This window comes from Nelumbo lutea, chromosome 3 (assembly GCF_056320005.1).
Source record: "Nelumbo lutea isolate HS-2025 chromosome 3, American lotus-T2T, whole genome shotgun sequence".
NCBI lineage: Eukaryota > Viridiplantae > Streptophyta > Magnoliopsida > Proteales > Nelumbonaceae > Nelumbo > Nelumbo lutea.
The window spans coordinates 96098165-96119570 of NC_142686.1; the positions used below are offsets into that span (position 1 = coordinate 96098165).

General features: G+C 36.9%; 1 protein-coding gene across 2 annotated transcripts in view; it reads left to right on the top strand.

Annotated features, from left to right (window-relative positions):
- The first annotated feature begins 7690 nt into the window (after positions 1-7690).
- Positions 7691-21406, top strand: part of LOC148867012 (phytochrome E-like) — a 41421-nt gene continuing 27705 nt past the window's right edge. For both annotated transcript variants that reach the window (XM_088977049.1, XM_088977050.1), the window contains exons 1-3: positions 7691-9973; positions 10424-11225; positions 12620-12913. In XM_088977049.1, the coding sequence (XP_088833175.1) occupies positions 7939-9973; positions 10424-11225; positions 12620-12913 (3131 nt within the window). In that variant the 5' untranslated portion in view covers positions 7691-7938. The remainder of the gene's footprint in view (positions 9974-10423; positions 11226-12619; positions 12914-21406) is intronic.

Genomic DNA, 21406 nt, shown 5'->3' on the forward strand with positions numbered 1-21406 from the left:
GACGGACACGAGTCAAGGCATAAAGGTTGATAAGACCAACGAGATTTCAGACGTGGAACAAAGCATAAATGCTAACATGACTGACAAAATTTCTCGTGTGGATTAAAACATAGAGGCTGACATGACCAATAAAATTTTTTGACATGGGTCAAAGCATAGAGTCTAACAAGAGACCAATGGAATTTTTTCACTTGAGTTAAAGTGTAGAGGCTAACATGACCAACAATTTCTTTGACCTAAGTCAAAGCATAGAAGCTGGCATGACCAACGGATTTTCTAGCGTGGGTCAAAGCATAGAGGTTGACACGACCAACAGAATTTCTCACATTGGTCAAAGCATAGAGGCTGACATGACCAACGGAATACATAAGTAAGCAAAAGGATATGATGTGATGCTAAAGCCAAGATAGAAGTTGGGTATGCATTGAAAAGGTCAAAACATCTCCTAAACTATGGTATATAAGTATTCAAATATTCGAGCAATGCACAAGGACATAAAATATGAGAATGGTAAGAAGGAAAAGCTTCAAATCTCAAGGGCAAAAATGCTTTCAATCTCAACTCTAAGAAAGTAATTATGTCCTAATGGGCTATATCTAGTTCGCATCAAATGAGATTGTGTATCCTCTCTTCAGGATCATCGTTTAAAACACATTGACTTCAAAAGCATCCGTAATAGATTTGTAAGGTGTTGAACAAAGAATTCACCATAGGAAATGCCTTTATTGCAGGGGGGTCTGCCCTAGCTTTACTTTTTTGTTTTCTTTCTCTTTTTTTTTGTTAACAAAAATGGTGGGCTACAAAGCTAATACTTTAATGGAGCGAATGACAACTATGATCCTTTGTCACCGGCCAAATAGGTCTGTCTAGTGCTGATTTGCCAATTTTTTTAAAGATCGAGGAGGTCTTGTTCATTAGGACAAAATGTGATATGGGATGGAGGTTATAAGGCTCAAATAACAATTAATATAAGTATCGGATGCTCGAATCGCCACCTTGGAAAATTTGATTTAGGTTTTGCTATCATCATCACGTTTTCATCCTTTTTTTCTTCTCTTTTTTATTTTATTTTTATCAAGGCTCTCTCTATAGCCAAATGGATGGAAATTGCTCTTCATATTATTCATCAATATGAATTGTGCCTTCTTATTGATCAAGGAGGACTTTATTTTGGACGAAATGTAAATGGGTAGGGAAAATCAAAATTAGCATGTAGGTGTTTTTGAGCATTGATTTTCTGATTGTTTCTTGATTCTTAATTTGCCAATTCACTTTTGCATTGATCTTCCTTGATAACTACCCCACTTTACTTAAGTATTTCATTCCTAGCAAATCTACCAAAAGTTCACCCCTTTTTGTTTTTTTTTTTGTCTTTGTTTTTGTTTTGTTTTTTAGCTCTTGCTTAATTGCTCTAATCACATTCTTCTTGTTTTGACACCCACTCATTGGAAAGTGTTTATTATGAAGAAAATGTTGACAAGAATGCTCAAAGGGCCAAATAGGGGATTTTACTACATATTATTAGGATTGAATGCACAAGGTCAAACAAGTGGCCAAGGATGGCCTCTCTTCATTTCATTATTGACTACATGTCATATATTGAAGAAGCATACGTTGAACAAAGCCCCCTTGGGCATTCTCCTTTTTCTTTTTCTCTCCCTTTTTTGTTATCCTTTTTCTTCTTTCTCTTTTTTTTTTTAGCCCCTCGATGACCCCTGAAGTGCATCCTATGGGTTTGGATAGTTTGCTGAAAAAAGGTCTAATGCATAAGCTCTTTGATTAATCGACAAAGCACTGGGTTAGGATGGTGCCTTTGTTCTATGATAGCTCAGGCAATATTCAAGGGGAATGTGCTATGCTTTGGCAGCTGCAATTCTACCCCAGTTTGGACAAAGATGATGGTTTTGTTACGGGTTAAGAGGTCAATAGGAAGTTCAACTATAGACCTCTTGATCAACAACTAACTTTCCTCAAGCATGCTTTTGGGATTCTGAGAGGAGGCAAACTCTACCTTCTTCTATGGGTAGACAACCCTGAATGGACTATTCACTCTCTTATAAGTAAGCATCTCAGTCAAGAGAAAGAGAAAATGGTGGGGGGGGGGGGAAATAATATTTTATTAATGGAAGTGACTAGACCCATGAGATGGGCTGCTCTACATACTCCTTTAAAAGTGATCAGGCCAAACATAGTTCAAAATTGGAACTAAAATCGATACCCTTGGCTCTATTAAGGAGGAAACAGTCAATTTTGCTAGCTGAGAAGTGATTGCAAGATTTTGGAAAGGATTTTGTGCCATGATTCGGTAACTGATCTGGTCACTATCTGATGAGGAATTGGTTGAAAACTCTTGATGGTGCTTTCTTGTCAAAATAACCCAATTAACAACTTCTTCTTTCTTTATTTTTCTCTCACTCTCTTTCTCTCTCTTCGAATTTTTTATTTTTTTGAAAATTTTGATTTTTTTTGAATTTTAATTTTAATTTTAATTTTTATACCTTGATATTTCCCTTCTTTTCTTCCTTTTTTTATTTTTTCTCTTTTCTTTCCTTTTTATTTGCCTTTTTTTTATTTTTAATTCCCCTTTTAATGTTTATATGTTTCACTTTTCTTCTTCTTGTTGTTGCTCTTTCTTTTCCTTCATTATTTTTTATTATTTTATTATTTTGGATTTTTTTTATTATTTAATTATTAATGATTTATTATCTCTTTTTTTATTTTTAATTCTCGATTGACTTAATATGATTTTTTTTATTTTTATTGGCTTTTGGATTTATGATTTTTTTTTTGATCTTTGATCAATTTGGTTGATTTCTTTTTTATTTTTTATATTTCTTGTTATAATTAGCTTTTCTTGTCTTTTAATTAATTAACCAAAAGAGATATAGTTAATCTTTCCCATTCAAATGATTTGGTTTCTTTTTCTTCAATTTTCTTCATTTTAATTTTTTAGATCTTTATTATTATACTTAATATATATTTTTATTTTTTATTAATTTGCACTATAGCTTTTTTGGATATTTGATTTTTACTTCTTTTATTTTTTAGGGTAAATTACAAAGACCCCCCTATACTATGGGGTTTGTGACAAAGACCCCCTTGTACTATCACCGTGAGACAAAGACCCCCCTTGACCATTAAGTCAGATGACGAAATGCTTTAAATTATCAAAATACCCACTAAATTTTTTCTATTTTCTTTTTTTCCCTTTTTCTCTTAAAACCTATTTAGCCTATTCACTGACTGATTTGATTCAGGCGACAAAGCCTATATACAGATTTTATATATATTGTTATTTCTGATTATAATCATTTCTCTCTATCCTATTTTGAGGAGTGTATCCCTGCTCTTTCTTTGATCCCATTTAGTATGCCTCTTCTGCATTGTAGTCTTGAAATGGTTAGTTTGATTTAGAAATAGAAGAAACCAGAATAGAACTTGAAAAGTTTGAATTTCTTTTATGTTATTTCTCTCTCTCTCTCTCTCTCTCTTTTATTCATCGTCATCATATTTGGGATCTCGCCCACACTCTATTCTAACAATTCCTTTTTTTTTGTTGGTATCAAAGTGGAGCAATGGAAATTTTCCACAAAACCAAGGTTGTTCATCTCCGGAGCCACCATGAGAAGTACCTCTTCGCCGAGGAAGACGAGGAATCAGTGTCCTAAGATCACAACGGTTCGTCTTGGAATGCCAAGTGGGGTGTTGAGTTCGTTGAAGGGGGGAACTATGTTCATCTCAAGAGCTGATATGGTAGATATCTCACTACCTCTAATGAGGTCTTCCTTCTTGGATGACCGGGAAGAAGGTTCTTCAGACTACACCCAAAAAGTTGGATTCCTCTGTCGAGGGTATCATTATCACTCCGATTTGGTTGAAACAAATAAGATTAGTAGTGATTCTTTGGTAATTCAAACAGATGGATTCGGGGGTATTAAATTGATAGAGGGAGAGAGGAAAGTAGAGAAAGAGATGGGAAAGTCGGGCAAACCGCTACTGCCGAGAGTTGTAGTGGTGATCTGGAAAAAGAAATAGACAAGGGAAGGAAATGATGAACATTAAAATGGGTTTGGAAGGTATTTGATCTGGAAAGAAGAAGAAGAAGAAGAAGAAGAAGAAGAAGAAGAAGAAGAAAAAAAGAAGAAGGGAGAGAGGGAGAGAACATGCGATGCAATTGGCATTGCCCGAAGTTGCAGTGGCGAGGAGTAACAGGGGAGGGTGAAACTAGAAAAGAAGAAGGAAAGAAGAAGAAGAAAGGGAGGAAGAGAGAAGATCGCGTTTGTGATAGAGAGCTTGGGCTCTATTTCATCTTCTTGAGGAAGAAGATGGTGAATAGTGTGTTTTAGTTCCAAGGGTAATTTTGGCATTTTCAAAATTTTTAAATCGCACATGATGTCGCGTGATATACATAAACGGTCCATTAACAGTAAGTACTAGATTGTCGCATTTTGAAAGTTCGTGTACTAGATTGCCACATTTTAAAGTTTAGGGACCAAATTGTCACTCGAGCCAATGTACAGGGTATTGATCGGGAACTTTCCCTTATTTTATTTTACAATTTTTGTTTATTTTTCTATAATTTATGGTTTTTCTTTTTTATGTTGTAATTTATGTTGATTTCTTCAATTTTTATGATTTTCTATATTTTTTTTGTAAATTTTCTCTATGTTTCTTTGTTTTTTGTAATTTATATTATGTTTTTCGTTTTATGTGTTTTTTCACAATTATTTTGCAATGACAATATATACAATGGGAAAAAAATAGAAACTTGAAGGTAAAGTTGGAAAGTATAATCGGGGCCTTTCGACCAAACCAACTACAACATTCTCCTTTTTTAGATGGTATAGATTGGTAATTTGTGTTATTTTCTTTAATTTTTATGATTTTCTATATTTTTTTGTAAAATTTCTATGTATTTCTTTGTTTTTTGTAATTTATATTATTTTCTTCATTTTATGTGTTTTTTTCATAATTATTTTGCAAGGCATATATACAATGGGAAAAAGTAGAAAGTTGAGGGTAAAGTTGGAAAGTAAATTTAGGGTGTTTTGACCAAACCAATTGCAACATTCTCATTTTTTAGTATGGTATATAAAATTTCTATGATTTTCTATATTTTTTTTTGTAAATTTTTTATGTATTTCTTTGTTTTTTTGTAATTTATATTATTTTCCTCATTTTATGTTTTTCATAATTATTTTGCAATGACAATATATACAATGGGATAAAAATAGAAAATTGAGGGTAAAGTTGGAAAGTAAAATCAAGGTGTTTTGACCAAACCAATTGCAACATTCTCATTTTTTTAGTAGTATGGCATAGAAATTTTTATGATTTCCTATATTTTTTTGTAAACTTTTTTGTGTATTTCTTTTTTTTTTTTTTGTAATTTATATTGTTTTCTTCATTTCGAGGATAAAGGTGTGTAGGATAAGAGAGACATCATTTCTACTTTGAATTAGGGGGAATGGATAAGATATACACTATATAGATAGGGGTTTAAAGGAGAGAACTGGGATTTTAGAATTTATGTCTCCACTTCATGTGTGAACGATGACATTTGGCCTTTTGCCTCTTGTCATTTTGGTCGTCAATGGTGGGGCCGTTATTTGTATATCTAATGGCTAATGGTTGGATATTGGTTGATCCTGATTTGTTTATATTTGGATTTGAATTGAACATCCATCCGATTTATATAGAAGAGTTCAGATCTCCTACCAACAAAATATATTCCAAACCCCTATGGCCTTACCAAGTATCAAACCCCTACAATATTACGTTGGTAGGGTGTCAGGCCTGGGCTCATGCTTTGAGCTTTATATAAGAGTCGAGCTTGGAATCAAGACCTAGGCCTAATGGTCTAACTAGGCTTTGGCTTAGGCCTGAATGTACTCTATTAATACAGAGACAAAGCTCGACATGAACCTCGACCTGACCCAACCCTTGAACAAGTCTAATTCCCCATTTGTATTGTTGGAAGAGAGCATGGACTACCATTGATGTATCATTGCAAATCAGTATCCAAAGCAAAAATACCATTCATCAGATCCCTAACCCCAAAACCACCCTTTTGTCCCCAACTGTACATAAGCATATTCTTGATCCCCAATGGTTGAAAGACTTTTTTGAGACAATACGACAAACTAATAATCTATTGAAGTTAATATCCACCAAATGGTCTTTTAGTTGACCTTAAACCTTGATATCCCCTGTTCTTTTGCCATCTCCATAGCGTGGCATATAGTTGGCCCCATATCACTCTCTCTTGCTACACCCTCCAAAACAAAACAAAGCGAGAAACAATAGAAATCAAATGGAGTAGGCCACACTATGAGCTTTCACAACACTAATTGATTGCTTATATATATATATTAGTTGAACCTTAAATTCAAATATCTAAAGCGTAAGAGCATTTCGATATTAACACAAAATTGAGGGGAGGTTTTGGTAAGTATTTGCAACCTCGAGGGGGTTTAAGTATTTATTCCTAAATACAAATGATATTACTAATTGTGGGCATTGGATTAGAAGAAGCAAATATTGAATTAAATGTGTCATACATGAACCAAGCCATGTCCAAGCCTGGCATAGGGGGTGGCAATTTTCCCCATCATTGCTAGGTACCATATATATATTCTTATATTGAATATATTTAAAATATTATTTATATTTTAAAACTTTCCTTTATTTTAAGTGAATTTATTTTTCAAAAATACTATTAAATAAAAAGTTTCAGGCTTCAGGTCCCTACAAGGAATCGTCTTTATTGAGAATCAAGAATGGAAGACAACTTTTATCCTTGGTGGGATTTAATTCAAATTTGGGGTCAGGGATGAGGAATATGATCCCTGCCATGTTGCTATTCCTAGCTTAGCACATAGATCGAGAGTTGAGTGTGACTATGTGAACTCGCCTTCTCCAAGTCAACTAGGGTAAGCCTAACTAGAGTTCTGGGAGGAATTTTGGGTAACAGGCATGCAAGGTGGGCCCTATAAATTATGTTTAGTGAAAATCCAAAAAATCCACGTCAATGTTCAGAGTTTTAGCTGAATAGGAATGACAAGGGGGTGGGGTGGGATGGGATCCGTCCCCATAGCTTAGAGATTTTATGATACCAATCATTTTATTTTTATTTTTATTTTTTATTTACATGCATACACATATAAATACACGTATATAAACTTGAATCCCCACAGGACAGAGATCAAAACTTCCCCGTAGGATGGAGAATACTCTCCTTATTCACGCCAATGGCGATGAAAACTTCCCCGTCCCCATGGGAAAAAATCAACCCATCCCTGCCCCATTTGGGGCGGGTTCCTCTAGAAAAGGGTAAATGGTGAAAATTGCCATTTCTATGAGCTGAGCGAATAAAACATTTACTTCTTCGGAACATGGATGATCAACAATCAACATTATCGGCCTTTACGTAACAGCTCAACCCAAACGTAGAACCCTCCCAAATGGGGCCTTATTTTATTTAGATTTAAAGGGACCAAATTGTTAACAAATAATAATTTAGCACTTTGAGTTCAAGTGATTCTATAGGGGGAATTTACAATGGAACTTTGTCGTCATGGGTAGGAGCGTAAATAGAGGAATCAAATGGGAAATTCTGTAATTCAGAACGGTAGAACGTTGGACAGTGGAGCCTGGAGCTACAAAAGCACACCTGAAACGAGAGATTAGAGGAGAAAAATACAAAATTAACTGTTAATAATTCAACGGATCAGAAACAAGCAAATTGGGAAGAGTGGCGGAGAGGGTAGAAACAGTAACCGATTGATTAACCCATCTGCGAATGAGAGAAAGAGAGAGGTGATGAGAAAGCTACGAAGCACACCACTTCATAAAGCGAGTACGGCAGAGTTAGAGCCCCTCCGATAAAACCCAGATGAGTTTGTAAGAAGAATCTTCCGGGGGACAAAGAGAAAAAGTATGGGAATGGGAAGCAGGGAAGGAACAAACCACACTACCCATTCGTCATCTGCTGCAAGCAACATGAGACCCAACAATTCTAGCAGCAACAAGAATAAAGCCATAGCTCAGTACAATGCAGATGCAAGCCTCCTGGCTGAGTTCGAGCAGTCTGGGGAGTCAGGTAAGTACTTTGACTACACCAAGTCAGTTAAATCTACACCTGATTCTATTCCTGAAGAACAGATTACTGCGTATCTCTCGAAAATCCAAAGGGGTGGACTCACCCAGCTCTTCGGTTGCATGCTCGCCATTGAAGAACCCAGTTTCAGGATCATAGCTTATAGTGAAAACACTATCGACATGTTGGGTCTTAGCGGCCTACTAGATTCAAAACAATTAAAGAGTCTGCTTGGCGTCGATGCTCGAAGCCTTTTCACCCCTGCTTCCGGGGCGTCTCTGGCTAAAGCTGCTGCCACCAGAGAAATTTCATTGTTGAATCCAATATGGGTCCATTCGAGAAGTAACCAGAAACCATTTTACGCCATACTCCACAGAATTGATGTGGGTATGGTCATTGACTTGGAGCCAGCTCGGCCGGGCGACGCTGCGTTATCTGTTGCAGGTGCAGTTCAATCGCAGAAACTCGCTGTTCGGGCAATTTCCCGGCTGCAGTCACTTCCTGGGGGTGATATCGGAATCTTATGCGATACAGTTGTGGAAGACGTTCAGGAGCTTACTGGATATGACAGAGTCATGGTTTATAAGTTCCATGAGGATGAGCATGGTGAAGTTGTTTCGGAGATCAGAAGGTCTGATTTGGTGCCTTATTTGGGTTTACATTATCCAGCAATAGATATACCCCAAGCTGCGCGTTTCCTGTTCAAGCAGAACCGAGTAAGGATGATCTGCGACTGTAGTGCTGCTCCCGTCAGGGTCATCCAGAGCGGAACTTTGACGCAGCCACTATGCTTGGTCAATTCAACCCTTCGAGCGCCTCATGGTTGTCACGCACAGTATATGACCAACATGGGATCCATTGCTTCGTTGGTGATGGCAATTATTATCAATAATAACGAATCCAAAAAGCTGTGGGGGTTGGTAGTCTGCCACCACACATCACCCCGTTATGTTCCATTTCCTCTTCGCTATGCCTGTGAATTCCTCATGCAGGCTTTTGGACTTCAGTTGAACATGGAGCTTCAATTGGCAACGCAGCTGGCAGACAAGAAGATGCTTAGGACACAGACCTTGTTGTGTGACATGCTCCTCAGGGACGCTCCATTTGGCATAGTGACTCAGTCCCCTAATATCATGGATCTTGTAAAGAGCAACGGGGCCGCAATGTTCTATGGTGGGATGTGTTGGTTGTTGGGTGTAACACCAACCGAGGCACAGATAAAGGATATAGCAGAGTGGCTTCTTACAACTCATGGGGATTCTACAGGGATGAGTACAGATAGTTTGGCTGATGCTGGCTATCCAGGTGCAGCTTTACTTGGAGATGCAGTCTGTGGTATGGCTGCTGCAAGGATTACTTCAAAGGACTTCCTTTTCTGGTTTAGGTCTCACACTGCAAAGGAAATCAAATGGGGAGGAGCTAAGCACCACCCTGAGGACAAAGATGATGGTGGAAAGATGCACCCAAGATCATCCTTTAAGGCTTTCCTTGAAGTAGTAAAAAGTAAGAGTTTGCCCTGGGAAGTTTCTGACTTGAATGCTATTCATTCACTACAGCTTATTATGCGAGGTGCATTTCAGGATATTGGTGACAGTAGTGCTAAGACAATGATCCGTGCACAACAGAATAATATGGAGATTGGGGGGATGGAGGAACTCGGTTCGGTGGCCTGTGAGATGGTCAGATTGATCGAGACAGCAACTGCCCCAATATTTGCTGTTGATTCGGCTGGGCTAATCAATGGATGGAATGCCAAGACTGCTGAATTGACAGGATTACCAGCTAGTGAAGCTAAGGGGAAGTCCCTTGTTAATGACCTTCTCCATGAGGAATCTCGTGAAGTTGTTGAATACCATCTATCTCGAGCTTTGAGAGGTATCGACTTTCTTATGTAACAATCACATGGCATATTCTTGGAGAGAACATCCGATTTGCTCCTATTGTCTAATATAGATATTCTTCTGTTCTATTTCTACATTTTTCTTTGTCATTTCTGTATATTAGTGGTTTACATTCTACTCTTAGCTATCTATACAATGATGCGATGTGCTGCCAAAATGATATTGTGGAAATTAAAGATTATAGGTTTTTGCTCTACAATTTTTGAGGTAAATGAAAAGCATTCTTAAAGAGATTGCAAAGAAATCATATTTGTCCATAGAAAGCCCTATAACTTTTCCTTTTCTCTTTCGGTGTTCTATCATTTTGAGTGTTTTCAGAGTCTGCATGCAAAAAATATAGGAGCTAAGCTTAAAACCCAGTGTACATTTTCTAACTTTTGTTTTTTGCAGACAATATAACTTTTAAATGATTTGTGTTCTCCAGGTGAGGAGGACAAAAACATTGAGTTAAAATTGAAGACTTTTGGGCTAGAGCAACAAAACCCAGCTGTGTTTATCATGGCCAATGCCTGCTCCAGTAGGGATTACACAAATACTGTTGTTGGCGTGTGCTTTGTGGGTCAAGATGTCACAGGAGAGAAACTGATAATGGACAAATTTATCCGCTTGCAAGGGGATTACAAGGCTATTATTCAGAATGTCAATCCATTGATCCCACCTATATTTGCATCAGATGAGAACGCTTGCTGCTCTGAGTGGAATGCAGCAATGGAAAATCTATCTGGTTGGAAAAAGGAGGAGGTTTTTGGAAAAATGCTTATTGGGGAAATCTTCGGGGGTTTGTGTCGACTGAAAGGTCAAGATCCACTTACTAAATTTATGATTCTCTTGCACCGAGCACTTGGTGGCCAGGATACTGAGAAGTTCCAATTTGGTTTCTTTGATAGGAAAGGAAAATATGTGGATGTTCTGTTAACAGCAAACAAGCGGGCTACCATGAATGGGGATAGAATTGGCTGTTTCTGCTTCCTGCAGAAGGTTGTTCCTGAACTGACACAGGCCTTAGAAGTGCAAAATCAACAGAAGAAGTGCTTTACAAGACTCAAGGAATTGGCCTACATTCAGCAAGAGGTGAAAAATCCTTTGAATGGTATACGGTTTACCCACCAACTCTTGGAGGCAACTGCTTCTGATGATCAGAAGCGGTTTCTTGAGACAAGTGATGCATGTGAAAGACAGATGATGACAATCATAGAGGACATGGATCTAGGAAGATTAGAGGAGGGGTAAGTCTTTTTCAGTTTCAGTTAATGACTCTACAAGCTTGCATATTTTCTCAGCCTATGGGATTTTATATCACATGCTTTAGCTTTATTAACATTATTGTATATACTCACAAAAATGTCTGTTGTAATTCATGTTCTTTATTTCTTTCCTCCAAGATCCTCTAATTTTTATTGGCAACAATCACAATTTTGTCGTTTTATGCTGATGGAATTAGTTATTATGCCAACCCTCTTTTTTTTTATATAATAAAAGAAAATATTTCATTAATGATTCATTGAAAAGCTCTACCACTCGCTGTTTGGCCTCTTGCAATGAGAAAAAGATTGCATAGACGTTCAACCCGAGCCACCCACTCTTCAACCTTCAAGGTATTGAAAGAACTAGAGTAAAAGCTCCTGACCAGACATTTGTGAAGAAAAGCCTCCCTCAATGAAACTCCTTCCACCTTCATTCTGTTAAAAGTCTCAACCACCAATGCAGAAGCCCATTCTCCATGGTTCCCAAAGTTACAGTGTCCATCTTTTCATCCCTGCCATCCATTCGTGGTTCTAGCAAGACCTATTGGCGGTTTGAGGTTGTTGTTGCTCCACATTGATATGGATTCAACTGCTCCTTAGAATCTCTGACATCGAGCGATGTATTTGCTTCTTTGAGCTTTTTCTTTTTAAAGTGACAAGAAAACCCTTGGAATCGTTGAAGGAGAATCTGGAAATCATTTCATTTATCCAAGCTATTTGTTCAGGTAGATTCTCCTTGCATATAATGTTATTTTATGGATGAGTTATGGATTTATAGGCATAATGAGTTGTTTGGTATTCTACATGATATTATCTTAACTCATTCTCATATTTACTCACATTTGCGTTCAAAAGAAAATTTTAGCATACAAGAGGTAGGTAAAAGAGAGATTGAGAATCCAAGGAAAGAGTATTGGAAGAGCTTACAGGTGTAGATCCTCCTGATAACTAAAACTTACATAGCATTCAGCTGATAACTAAACCCCAAAATCCAGCAATCCCTCCTCATTAAAGGAAGAGTATTACACCTTTATGATAACAAAAGAAACCAGCCAAGAACATTTCATCCATGTCAATTGAAGAACAGACATGAAACATTCAAAAATACATGACTTATAGAAATACCCTTTCCCTTGGATTCTTTACTTCATATATATATATATATATGTGTTATTTAGTTGTCAGTGCAGCTCATATTTGCCAACAAGAGTAGTTACCGGTGGTCAAATTGTTTAAAATTTCAAAGGCTGGTGCCAAATCATCATAATGATATGAGTTCCACTGATACATTATTGATATAGAATATATCTTTGCATCAGCAAAACTCGTTACCTTTACCCCTGGTCATCTGATTGTGAGGTACCTTGTTCTAACAGATGTATGGAGCTAAACATGACAGAGTTTCTATTGGGAAGTCTTGTAGATGCTGTTGTTAGTCAAGTAATGATTTTGTTAAAAGACAAGAATTTACAGCTGTTTCATGAGATACCAGAGGAAATGAAAACTCTATCCCTTTATGGTGATAAAATTAGACTACAGCAAGTCCTGTCAGATTTTTTGCTGAATATAGTGCATCATACACCATCTCCAGATGGTTGGGTAGAAATCAAGGTTACACCCTGTTTAAAGCTGGTACAAGATGGGGTTGAACTTTTACATTTGCAGTTCAGGTATTGTTAAGTTCATTAATATGCTTTATTCATCATTTAGAAGAAAGAAAAGAGGAATATGTTCTTTATCTTTATATACCACTTTTAAGCTGTATAATAACATACATCTAGTATATTTCAACACTTGTTGCTATTTCTTCTTTAATTGCATATTAAAAGTATCTGAACTACTTCTTGCATTATTATTATTATTATTGTTATTATTATTATTTATCCATTCCTTTTTATTTATTGATTGACTCATCCTTGGTGTTCGTATGAATGAGGAGGGTTGTCATCAGCACTTTTAGAGAACACTATTTAATGTACGTGTGTTGCACCTAACAATTTCAGATGATGATGATGATGATCATAATAATAGTTTGATTGGGAAGAGAAGAAAAGAGAAAACAGAGAAAAGACGAAGGTTTGAGAAGGTTCTAAGTGGTGTGGTGGCGCCCACCTAGCTATTATATAGTAGGGTATCATAAAGATGGATAAGAAGACAAGTATACCCTTGGGTACACTTAAGTTACATAATACAGCATTAGACACAAATTTACAACACTCCCTCTCAAGTTGGGTCATACATATGATTCTTTCCCAACTTTTTTCAAAGATCAGTGAGCTGAATGCTTGTTACACCCTTAGTAAATGCGTCGTCTATTTGAGCCTACATAATGACTACAAATCTCTCTCCTTTCCAATCTCTCTTGATAAAGTGTTTATTAACCTCAAGCTTCATGCTCTCATGTAACACTAAATTGTGAGTTATGCTTCCTACTCCTCCAGGTCACTGGATTTTCTCCAACAAAGGTATAGTAACCTGTAATGGATCTTCTATCATCAATTTCCCCAGACCAGTTTGCATTTGTGTATCTCTCCTCTTAATTATCCATGCTTAGAGAAAAGAATACCCCTCCCAAGATGTTTTCTCAATTATCTAAGAACTCATTTTTCTACAACAAGATGCATATACCACTACAACAAGATGAGTGGAGTTATTGAGTCTTCTTTGAATTGAAGTAGGATATGACAGCTTAGTTTGAGTCCTACTAAGATTATTGAGTCTAGCAGTTTGACTCCTAAGATTATGTTGAGTCTAACAGTTTGACTCCTAGGACTATTATGAGTTTAGAGTCTATAAGTATGTATGGACGTTTTACACAAAGGCAATGAAATATATTGAGTTTACTTCAGTTTATGCTAACTATGGTGAGTGATTCCCATGCCCTAGAGTGATTCTAGGCACCTTGTGAGTGATTCCAGGTATTTTTTCTCTTCTTTGTATCTCTATTTTCTCTCTTATTTCTTCAAGAAGTCATTACAGCCATCAACAGCCATAAAATTCTGATCAAGAAAACCATTCAACATTCTCTAAGGACTAGAACTGAGCTGGTCCTACATCAGTTTGGTATCAGAACTAATGGTTTATTCACTATGTTCTCACAAAGTGACCAATTCTATAGGCTTAGGGTATCTTTTAAACAAATCTTATAGGTCTAGAATCAATGATGATTGGGTTTCTGAACCATATGAAGGGTCTTTGGTTGACTTATTTGAGAAGATGGTGGAAGAAAACAGATCTAATAATGTTGACTACGGGAGTAAGGTTTTCAAACATGTTAGAGGAGAAAGGGAAATACCAGATTTCAAAGGAGATGATGATCCACAAGCAATTTTTTTGATTGGGCTGCTGAATTAGAAGAACATTTTGATTGACATGATATGTTTGACAAACAAAGGATTAGATTTGCACACATGAAATTGATGGCTCATGATAAAGTATGGTGGAGAACTCTTGAGCTACGATTAGAAAATAGAGGTGATGATCCTATTAGTACATAGGCAAAGATGAAGAGGTGTTTGCAAGAAAAGTACAGCCCATTGGACTTCCATTATGATCTATATATGGAGTTGACTAATTTCAAGTAAGAGAAGAAGCATCAGGTTACAACATAGAACTTGAAGTCAATGAGAATAAGGTACAGAGTTGAAAAGAAAGTAGATGATTCATTGCATGTTGATGCCTATCCTGGAGCTGAAGTTGAGGTGAAGCTAAAGTAGAAGAATTTCAAGCTGTAGAAGTTGTAGATATTAAAATTCAAGAAGGTGTAGGACAAGAAAAAATAGAAATTGCTGGAATTTCCAACACCCACGATCAGCTTGAGGTTAATGATCAAGAAGAAATAGGAGTGGAGCAAGTTAAAGAAATTCAGGTGCAAGATACAAATATGCTGAGTGTAGTAGGTCCTAGTAAGGAAGTATGTGACTTTACCTTACAAGTTCAATTGTTCAATTAGAACTAATTCAAGAATTACGACCTAACATGGCACAAGTTCCACCGACATCAACAATGGAAGAAGTCGTAGAGTTTACTGAAAAACCAAGGGTAGCAAAACACATAGAGATGGTGATTCCTAAGCTAGAGATTGAAGGAAAAGTTCAAATGTTGTAGTTGAGATTTTGGATAAACGAGGGGAAGATTCATCACAATGGAAGGTTGATGATTTAAGTGTTCAAGAAGCCAATGTTATTGATAATTTAACAAAGATGGTTATGGAACGTAGTGTTTCAGAAATGCATTTCTTTCAAGATCCTTTTCTAGTTCTGTGTGTGGCCACTACTCTACAGTCCAAGCACGTAGCTGTGGGAAGTCCTACTTTTGTCATTGGGGCATACCAACTTTTCATCCTCAAGTTCTTCAAAACTCGAGGATGAGTTTTTTTGAACCAGGGGAGTATGACACAGGAGTTGAAGAGTCAAAATTGGAATTTTATGTATTTCTGTATTTTTGGACAATAGGGGTATTTTTGTCATTATGAAATTTTCTGTGGGGTCCAATGATAGGGTTTAATTTGTCTAGTTATAGTTTGTTTATGCCTAAAAGTTCAGAGTCATTGCATAAGTAGGATTAGAGTTATTGAGTCTTCTTTGAATTGAAGTAGGATATGACAGCTTAGTTTGACTCTGAGACCATGTTGAGTCTAACAGTTTGACTCCTAGGATTATTATGAGTTTAGAGTCTATAAGTATGTAGGAACGTTTTACACAAAGGCAGTGAAATATATTGAGTTTTCTACAGCTTATGCTAACTATGGTGAGTGATTCCCATGCCCTAGAGTGATTCTAGGCACCCTGTGAGTGATTCCAGGTATTTTCTCTCTTCTTTCTATCCCTATTTTCTCTCTTATTCCTTCAAGAAGCCATTACAGCCATCAACAACCATAAAATTCTGATCAAGAAAACTATGCAACATTCTGTAAGGACTAGAACTGAGCTGGTCCTACATCAATAGGCAATGTCTGTTCTAGTCATAGGCTTGCCAATAAGTCTCTAGAACTACTTAGCATCAGGAAGAATTTCATCCTCATTCTCCCCAGGTATGTGATTAGCCTTGATTGAGGTGTCAGCTAGTTTGGTCTCCAGCTTTCCAAAGACCTAGGATGTACTTCCTTTGGGAGATAAAGATGCCTTTATCTAAACTAGCAATTTCAATCCCAAGAAAATATTAAGTGGACCTAGATCCTTTGAATTATGATCCCAAAAACTCTTTTAGGTTCTAAATTTTAAATTCCTAGTTGTTGGTGAGGACACTATTATCAACATAAACAATTAAGATATCTATCATATTTTTGTCTCTCTTAACAAAAAGAGTGTGATGAAACTAGCATCGCTTAAACCCCACTTGTTGTACCACACCATTAAACTGATCAAACCAAGCCCTAGATGATTACTTTAACTCATACAAGGGCTTCTTGAGACCTTCTCCTTATTTTCTTTAGTGTGGAATATTGGAGGCTGGATCATATACACCTCTTCTTCTAAGTCCCCATTTAGAAAGAAAAAGCATTCTTTATGTCCAATTGATGTAGGTGTCAACCACAATTAGCAACAAGAGAGAAGATTCATTTGAGTCTTTCTTATTTGGTGATAGATTATAAAAAATAATTGATATTTTTTAAATTTGTTTTGTAGTTTGGTGGTGTCTTAGCATAGGGTTGTCTTTAAGGGTCATAGTAGCACAAAAGGCATGGTAGAAATATTTTAGAATTTTGAAAGCTTGAAGATGCAATCACATCATTTTTGTTTAGCCTATTTTTTTTAGGGTCAAAACTTGTCTATTTTGTTTGATCTTGATGTCATGAGATAGGTTATTGAGTTGTCTATCCAATGGGACAAATGCTTGTAAATCCAGTATGTTTAGAGTGAGTCATGGCTATTTTACCAATAAGGTGTTAGTTTGTTACAGGATTTGGGTCTAGTTTTTTAGTTTACTCATTGGTTTGTTTTGGTTCATTTAATTTTAGTAGAATTAGTAATAAGTTATTATGGTTGTTTTCATAGTTCAAAGTATTGATATGATACACCCCATATCATTCTGGAGGGTCACCAAAACGCCTACTTTTAGGCTTTTGGAAGTTTTGATGTTTTTAATTTTTAAAGATAGGTATTATAAGCCCCCTGTAAAAATATGAAACTAAAAAATAAAAAAAAAAGTGTATTAGTCACCCGAAATGCCCCAGATACATGTTTGAACATATTTTGGCTGTATCAATACTTTGAACCATGATTTTTTTAGGGGTTAGAGTCCATATTTTAGTGTATTTATGGGTTACCTATGAGCTTGTCTTGGTCCTAAAGCAATTAAGGGTTTTTTTTTCACAGAAAAAATGATTAGGAGTTGCTGTTTTGAAGTCACCTGCAAGTAAGAATGTAATCTTCTTCTTCTTTTTTGAGGGAAGGTAAAGTATTATATTAAACTGATCAAAAACATGTACAAAGCCCTGCACAATAAGATACTGAGCAGGGGCCAATATCCTCTCTGTACAGCAACTATTCTGTGTGCATAGATACAAAAAGATTAATAAGATAAAAAAAAGAAATGTAAGATGTACTCTTGAAATATGTATGTACTGCTACCCAAGAGTATATTTTTCCCCACAATCCTTTCATTACTGTATCCTCTGCATTATATTTATTATCAAGAATCTCCTATTTCTCTGTGTCTATATTGACCAAATAACTGCTGTTGACACCACTCCCCGTATGATCTTCCCTTTTTTGGACAAACCTTTCTGCTGCCAACCCCATAACAACACCTTCTAACCCTTTGGAAAGCATAGCTGTACCTCAAAAAGCCCCAATGATTTTACGCATAGCTTCTTTGCAAACTTGCAATGGATAAATAAATGATCTGCCTCTTCAGTGGCCTCTCCACACCTTAACATCTGCTTGGTTCCACCATCATACCTCTGCTAGCAAGGGTATCTGCTGTTAGACACTTTCCCAATGTGGCTGTCCATACTAATAAAGCTACTTTAAGGGGAGCAAAAGTTTTCCATGCTCTGCACCAGTTAGAAGAAGTGATTTATTACAAGTGAAAGGGGCTGGAAGGGCAATGGGTACAACAAAAAGGACACGGATAAAAGTAGTAATAACTGATTTAAGCACTAATAATAACAGTGGATATGGAATTAAATAGAACAGATTGGAGTTTTGCTCCAACAGATTGGAATTAAGTAGAACATCTAAAGTCGTTTGACTTCAACAGGGCAGTGGGTTTCGCTCCTTTTGAGGAGTTGGTTTCAGCGTGGTCTAAGCTAGGATCGTTGACCATATATGGAAAACAGGTATCTGTAGAGAGACTGGGCCGAATGGGCCCTAGCCCATTAGTGTCTTTCTTATTAGTTCTTTCATGTTATGTTTTCTTATCGGGCCTTTTCTTTATGGGCCTTTAGTTATTGTTTATGTTTTCTAAGTATATTGCTGATGTGGACGCATACTTAAGGGCAGTCTTGTAAATTATGTAACTTAAGCAAGTTTAATAAAAGATTAGTGGGGGAAAAGAGGAGATTATCGAACTCCTCCTTTCTTTCTCCTTTCTTCTCCATTCTTCCTCCTTCTTGCTGTCTTTTAAGTGCTTAACTGACCCTAGTTAGGTCTATAAAGGTTGAAAACATTGTTTTTTGATTTTCGTTTGATTGATGGAGCAATCTAGAAGTGAAATGAAGCAGATCCCAATGTCGGGGGTTAGTCCCGTAGATTCTATTCTGATAGGAGTGACTACAATTAAACTTGACGGAACAAATTACCTTGTTTGGGCACAATCTATTAAGATCCATGTCTGTAGTTGAGGTAAAGTAGGGTTTCTCATGGGTAGTAAGATGATACTAGAAGAGATTGATCCTGCATATGAGAAATGGATGCAGAATAACTACACAGTCATTGGGTGGTTGGTAAATTCTATGCAGCCCCACATAAGTCAACACTATCTTTGGATGACTTTAGCTAAGGAGATTTGGGATAGTGTTACAAAAACATACTCTCAGAAATTAAATGTTACAAGGGCCTACAAATTGAAGAATGATGTGAAAATTTTAAAACAGGGGGAGAAGAGTGTGGTTGTCTACTATTTGATGTTGAAGTTACTATGGCAGGAGATAGATGTTATGGAAGTAGTTGTATGGGAAAGCACCAAGGATGCAGAAACTTTTAGGAAATTTGTGAAAAGGAATATAGTGTTTGAATTCCTTATAGGACTCAATCCTAAATTTGATATTACAAGGCAGAATATTCTGGTCAAGGATGAAGTATCACTTTCTCGGGCATACTCTACGGTGAGCAGTGAAGAGAGCAGGTGACAGGTACAACTATGGACTCCACCTCCCCCAGAACATTTTGCACATATTGAAATAAAACCAAAAGGGGTAAATGAAAAAAAAGGGAGGTGATATGTGAATATTGCAAAAAGGAGAAACATACGAAGGATTCTTGTTGGAAACTTCATCCAGATCTCCTCCTAGAGAGGTTTCGGAACAACTTTAAGAAGGGTGCTTAGTCTGGAAAGCCCAAGAATGCAAATGTTGCTACAGTATTTGAAGGTGAAGAAAAATCTGTTGTGGAATAGATGGCAGTAGTGAAGGCAAAGTTTGAGAGATATGGGAAGTTGATAAATCAACTTCTCTACATCCGCTTTTGCCCATTCAGGTATTTGTGCTTCTACAAATCATGCTACAACCTCAGGTAATCGTAGAATTCCTTGAATCATAGAGGTCTCCTGTCGATGGTCTCTTGCTCCCATCTCTGGCAAGGGGGGATATTAGAGCCTCTAACTCACTTTTATTGTCCTTTGTCCTTCATGTTCCTAAACTTAGCACTAACCTTTTAACTGTTAGTAGTTTAACAAAATCAATGAACTGCAACATAACCTTCTTTCCTATTTATTGTGTTTTTCAGGACCTGAAATCTCAGAGGACGATTGGGAGTGGCCATGAGGCGAATGGGATATATTTGCTGGATGTCTCTGATCAAAGTCCTAGATTACCTAGTAGAGTAGCTTTGGAGTCTGTTTCATCAGAGTTAGTTGATAGAGTCATGATGTGTCATTTGTCTTTTTCAGCTTTGAGTCATTTGTTTCTAGAAATGTTTAAGGGAATATCCCTATCGAGTCTTCATTGTGAGTCATGTGAACATGCAAAACATTGTAGACGATCTATTTTAGTGAGTAATAAAAGATTTGCTTCTCCTTTCCATATTGTGCACTTTGATGTGTGGGGGCCATATCATTTACTTGTTATGGGGGTGTTACCAATATTTCATCCTTTTCATTAATGATTTCTCTCGTTATACCTGGATTTACCTTATGAAATCCCGGGATGAAGTACCAAATATTGTACAAAAATTTCAAAACTTATACTTACCCAGTTTAACACTCGAATCAAAATATTCCGATCTGATAATGCAAAGGAGTATTTTGAGAAGAGCCTTTCTTCCTACTTTGATAACTTTGGAGTTATTCATTAGAGTTCTTGTTCCTATACTCCTCAACAAAATGGAGTGGCAAAAAGGAAGAACAGACATGTGGTTGAGGTTGCGAGGAGCCTCCTTTTTGCTTCCCATGTTCTTGTTAAATTTTGGAGGGATGCTGTCCTTACAGCTACATACTTGATAAACTGCATGCCTTCCCGGGTTCTGGGTTTTAAAACTTCCTTTAGCATGCTTTTTCCAAATGATGATCTTTTCTCTCTTCCTCTCAGAGTGTTTGGGTGCATTTTCTATGTTCATGTTCGCAGTCTTCAAAGACATAAGTTTGATCCTAAAGTACACAAGTGTGAATTTTTGGGATATGCCTCCACACAAAAGGGATATTGCTGTTTTGATCCAGTTTGTGGCACTCGTTTTGTTTCCAGAGATGTCACATTTGTAGAATCTGTTCCTTTCTTTGGTTCTTTTCCTGAGGGGGAACATTCAGAGGAGTTGTTTCAGTTGTCACCATCTATTCCTCTTCCAATTCCCATTGAATCTTCTATTGAGTCTCCTCCAACCGAGTCCTCTATTGGCTCCTTCTCATGTTCCTGCTCCCCGTCCTCATCCTCCCACATTTCCTTCCCATCCTATTATCCAAAGGTGGTACTGGAGACAAAAACTCAAAGACATGCAAGTTGTTTCCACACCTTTAGTTGAGCCACTTGCTCCTCCCATCACTACTGAGGTAACAGGTCAGCCTTCTTC